The sequence below is a fragment of the Papilio polytes genome, unplaced genomic scaffold (assembly GCF_000836215.1).
Source record: "Papilio polytes unplaced genomic scaffold, Ppol_1.0 DF823923.1, whole genome shotgun sequence".
Classification (NCBI taxonomy): Eukaryota; Metazoa; Arthropoda; class Insecta; order Lepidoptera; family Papilionidae; genus Papilio; species Papilio polytes.
Window position 1 is genome coordinate 5,843,426 of NW_013525281.1, and position 5,262 is coordinate 5,848,687.

Sequence of the window (5,262 nt, forward strand, 5' to 3'; positions counted from 1 at the left end):
CAGTTTTATTTCTTTATTAAAAGTTTCTTTTATATTTGAAAAAACCACAATATCTATACTATTATAATAATGCGTAAACACACACTTCTTTTTGAAGAGGACTTCTTTGTTGCCTAAGATGTCAGCAATTACAGCATATTTTTTAATAAAAAGGCCTATACTTACGTCATGCTTTAGGCTATATATTTTCACGCCATTAAACTTAGGCGGTAAATATTTTGGATAAAAACCCTAATGTGGGAAAGAGACCTTAAGTTGCTGCCAACGTCAAGAAAGAAAGATTACTATGGTTTGTCATGTCATGTCATTTTGACATTTGCTATTGATAATTTGACAAATGTAAACAATAAAATAAGAATTTCATCATTTCATGCGGATGAAGCCGCACGAGAACAGCTAGTTACTTATAAAATATCACATTTAAACTACTGATATTCTTGTTGAATGACAGTTATTCAGCGCTATTGTACTTTACTGTACAACTTTACTGGCCAATTGTTAATACGAATAAAACTTATATAAAATCGAAGGAAATCAATAATAGGTAATTGTTATTTATCAACTGATATTGTTTTCGTAATGGATCTACGTTTTAGATTGATACCAAGCTGTTTATACTTCTTACCGTTTTTAGGCATGTTTTAACATTTTTTTTCACACAATATGTAGCTACCCATAATTCATTATATATAGATTATATAATTAATTATGGGTAGCCTTTTCTAGGTTATTGTTATTTTTCAGAAAAACAAATAAAGTTCCCGACATTCTACCCGACTGGTTGCCTGCTCGGCTGCGTGCATGTGGATGATTGTTTGCCGCAAGAGGAGTATGACAAAATGTGAGTTTTATTTATTACCATAATGCCACTATTTCATTTAAGGGTAGATGGCAAGGGAATAAATTGAAAAAAAACATTACACGGGAAAGGAACAAAATCTACCAATAGCAGCAAACCAAGATTGCCATGGAAACGGTAATTGTTAGCCAATGACAAAGGCCTTTGTTGATATTTGTGCATTTTGACATTTGCAGAATATCATACTTCATACTTTCATACTAATATTATAAATGCGAAAGTTTAGATGGATGTTTGTTAAAGTTTGTAGCCTAAACGGCTGAACGGATCTGTATGAAATTTGGCATAGAAATAGAGCAGAGTATGGAAGAACACATAGGCTACTTACTTTTGCAATACCACGCGGACGGAGTCGTAGTCAACAGTTAGTTAATTAGAAATCTACTTCAGATATCCTGAGGGCGAGAGTGACAGTCCATATGTGTTCATATGTTCTAATCCGATCAGTCTGCGGTTACGGTTCCCTATAAAGGGACAACATAAGATATGTAAGTGCCTTCCTTTTTTTGTTTTCACTGCATCTACTAAAACATTGTGATATTTCTGTTACATAAAAAACAAAATCGACTTCCAAACAATATACACTAAAGTGACGAAATAATTCATTCATTAAACCTCCCTTATCGTAGCTGTTATGTATATATTGTACTATTACTTTGATGTCGGGTGACCATACAATAAAAAAAGAATTTAAAAAAAAATAAAAATTGGTCCACTAAGGGGGGAATCATTTTTTTGGAAAGTCGATCAAAAACTAAACATAGAATATGTTTTTACAAAGATATTGTAAAAGCTTTTCTTTTTAACTTTTTTACTCTCGGTAGTTTACTAGAATTGAGGGATTATTCTGTACTTTTCAATGGTAAATAATTTATTTGTTTATTTCCAGATTCCTTAGATAAGAGCATTCATCAAGCGGCAGTGAAATGTATGCAGAAAATGTCCAAATTACAAGCAATACAAGCTAACGCTGCTTGAATTTGTAAAATAAAAATGTAAAATTTTATTGTGTTGTTTAAATAAAAGATTTTTGTTAAGAGAAATGTTTTATTTACAAGCTACATAACTAAGTTTACATAAATATTTCATACACACATTCAAACAAGGAAATACCTCATACTAACTAGATTAATATAATCTCACACAGACTTATAAAATAATTAGAATCGTCACAGTAAAATAGACTGGTTTTGGAAACTAGGATCACAAACTCTATGACGTTACTTGTCCTAGAAAATCAAATTCGGAAAATTACTTTTATTACTAACTAATCAGTTTTCAATCATAACTAATTTATGTATTTACCGGTCTATTATGTTGTGACATGTCTTAGTAACTAAAAGTAATGTAGATTCAAAACAGTCAAATACAGATAAAAAAATAGACTCTTTCACTGTTCATTTTTTTTATAAATAGTCCGCTCGCTTTGGCAATTGAAGAATTAGTTTGATGAAAAACTAATTTGATTACGATTCTTTCTTTTGGTTTAATTGTGGGAAGAACGCCTCTATAGGAAGGATAGGGTCGTCTGTTGCTATTGTGAAATAATTAGGTATTCGTCTACTGCTACCTGATACTGTTTTGAACATTCCTGGATTGCTATAATCTTTACTGGCCGCTAATGTCAAGTCGGAAACTCTTTTCGACTGCTCGAACAAATGTTCTATATGATCTTGGTGCTTTTTATCTGCTATTTTCATGATAGCGCTCTCAGATCGAGATCTTTCTGATGTTATTTCGTTCTTTACGTCAGTATTCGAAGCATCAGTTACGCTTATATCTTGTACGGATTCTCCCGTTTCTGAATCCTTTATTTTCTTGCGAAGTGGTCTTCTGCTGTAAGCTGTGGTACTGGTCGTTTCAGTAGTATCTTCTGTGGGGCGAGGTCTTCGCGAACCGTTTCTAATTCTTGATGATATTTTTTGTGTTGTGGATTCAGTTTCGACCGTCGTCTGTCTCTGTCTACCCGCCTGGCGAGTGGAATGTATCTCTCTTTCTAGTTGCTCGTTATTTTCTGTTTTATTATGTCTGTGCCTGGGATCTTTTGGTGTAAAACGTCTCCTTTCAGTGGCGTTATCGCTATCGTTGCTCGAGTTTTCCGTGTAAGGAGCTTTCCTTTGAGCGTATCTTAATCTGGGCGTATTCTCGATAGTCTTTTCTGTTGTGCTAGTAGTACTGCTTAGTCTGTTTCTGTAGTCTTTGACGTTAAACTTGGGTCGATCTTGCTTGTTCTTTGGTCTTAATCTCTTCCCTATCGTTCGTGTTGTAGTTTCTGGCCTTGGTGTCGTGGTTGCTTCGAAAGCGAACTCATTGCTCTCCTTTAATACATCGGTAGTCGTTTCTTTAATTTCAACAGGTTTTACGTCTCTGTGGAATGAAAATTCTTTGTGTATTTCATCTGAACTTTTAAGTGAGTCAGTTAAGCTGACGGATACGTCGCTGGTGGGTGTGTCTTTCTCGTCCTGCTTGTGAGTGTAGTCCGGAACATCGTTGGCTTTGTACTCATAAATACTTGATGTTAATTTCAATAATTGAGGTCGAGACGATATCTTCATAATCGGTGATTCTTTGATTGTGTCGGGTTCTCGGTATGCGACTGTTGTTGTGTCAACTTTTTCAGCTGGCGTGGTCAGCGGACGCCGGTATGCGATCTTCCTTCTTACTATAGATGGTACAGTTGGTGATATGGTGGGCAAGGCGCTTGTGGTAAAGTCTGTGGTAACGCTGGGCGTAGTTTGACCTTGTTCTTGTTTAGACGGTCTGACTCGGGGTCTTATTGTGTAAACTTCTTCGGTTATCGTTGTGGTCAGCGTTGGTTCTGACGATGATTGTTCATATCTACGAGTGGTTATTTCTTCCTTGCTTTGATTGTTACGATTACCATTAGCAAAGCCAGGACGGCGTCTACGTATTTTATTTCTTTTACGTATTCTATCTTTGTCCACTGGTTCCGGAGTACTCGGACGTTTGAAGTGTTTATTCGGAGGTAGCGTCGGCAGAGTCTCTATTGGTACATTAATGTCAGTGTTAGCGCTTTGACTAGTGGTTACATCAAATAGTTTAGATGCTTCGGTTGGTTTCTTTGTTCGTCTAGCGTATGTATGATCACCGTACGATGGCGTGGATACCTTGTAGTAGTAGTCTTTGAGTTTATTCTTATCAATAGGTTCGAATTCATCCTCCGATGGCCGCCTACTTTGTGTTTCGACTTGTCCGTCGTAGCTCAAAGAGTTTTCATAGCCTTTCTCGCTCTCGGTGACGATGACGAATTCGTCAGTTACATCAGGGTACGGCGTCGTAGTAGTCTGCCGGAAAATTGCATCGAAAGTTTCTTGCTTTAGTGCTGATTCTTCACTTGCCTTTAGATTGTTCCGATGCGGTTCAAGGGATGACATCCAAGGAGATGAGTTAGTAATGATGTCATCGTGATTTTCAGTAACTTCGTAATGACCTTGTTGAGATAATTTAGAGGGAGTCTCTTGTAGTTGTGTTCTCGGTGGGTCGGCATATTTCTGTGCATTTTGCTGGTTTACACCAGCGGCTATATTATCGTGAATAATATTCTTTTTGTTTTCATACTTATAGTTTAGGTTTTGTTGGTTTTGATAGTTTTGGATCTGTGCAATTTGTTGATTTTGATTATTTTGAATCGGTGCATTATGTTGTGTGGTGTAGTAGAAACTATTTGGCAACGTCGTCGTTTGAATAACTGGGTTGTATGTCGTTATTTTATTTACATCTAGACTTTGGTAAGGTTTTATGAACGGATCCTGTGGGCTAGGCTTGAATATACCTTTGCCGTTCGCATTTGGGTCTATCTTTGGATGGTTGGAAAGTTTTGTCTGTGGGGTTGGTATATTTCTGAAATCGTTAACAGTTGTGCCGAATTGGTATTGGTTTTGTATCGTCTGTAGTTTCGGCGTGGTGACAGAGAATAAGCTCGGAGTTGATTTGAAATTGTTATTTGACGTATAGCTGAACGAGTTGAATATAGTTTGTTTGGTAGGCTGAGGTGATATGTATGATTTAGTTGTTGGATATGCGGGTTCCCTGGCTTTTACTGATTGCACACCGAAAGATCCGAAAGACCCTGAAAAGTAATAAAAATAAAAGTATATTACATTTGCCTTATGTAACAGGAATGAAATGGATATTTATGGTAATAGGCTTTACCTAATATGCTCGGAGGCAGAGCGCTGTCCTGGAAGGCATAGTTGGCGAGCGGGCTGATGCTGTGGTATCCGGAAAACGTCTGTTGTTGCGCGGTCTTCACCTCCTGCTGCTGGCTCGTGGTGTCCGGTAGTTGGTAAACTTCAGGCTTGTAGATCTCCGTGACAGTTTGCGGCCTCTTACCGCCATCTATCGGCCTTCCGTACGAATCTATTGGTTTCGAATACAAGTCT

General features: G+C 37.1%; 2 protein-coding genes across 2 annotated transcripts in view; one reads left to right on the forward strand and one right to left on the reverse strand.

The window, feature by feature from the left end:
• LOC106102141 (activating signal cointegrator 1) overlaps positions 1 to 1,886 on the forward strand; it is a 6,391-nt gene extending 4,505 nt beyond the window's left edge. The window contains exons 8-10 of the mRNA XM_013281551.1: positions 717 to 841; positions 1,250 to 1,347; positions 1,749 to 1,886. Of these exons, the coding sequence (XP_013137005.1) occupies positions 717 to 841; positions 1,250 to 1,347; positions 1,749 to 1,837 (312 nt within the window). The 3' untranslated portion in view covers positions 1,838 to 1,886. The remainder of the gene's footprint in view (positions 1 to 716; positions 842 to 1,249; positions 1,348 to 1,748) is intronic.
• Positions 1,887 to 2,083: 197 nt separating this feature from the next.
• On the reverse strand, positions 2,084 to 5,256 carry LOC106102458 (the record flags this gene model as incomplete). Its single annotated transcript, XM_013281946.1, is given in 2 exon segments — positions 2,084 to 4,949; positions 5,033 to 5,256. A coding segment is annotated over 1 exon segment (1,929 nt). The 5' UTR covers positions 4,255 to 4,949; positions 5,033 to 5,256.
• Positions 5,257 to 5,262: the final 6 nt, after the last annotated feature.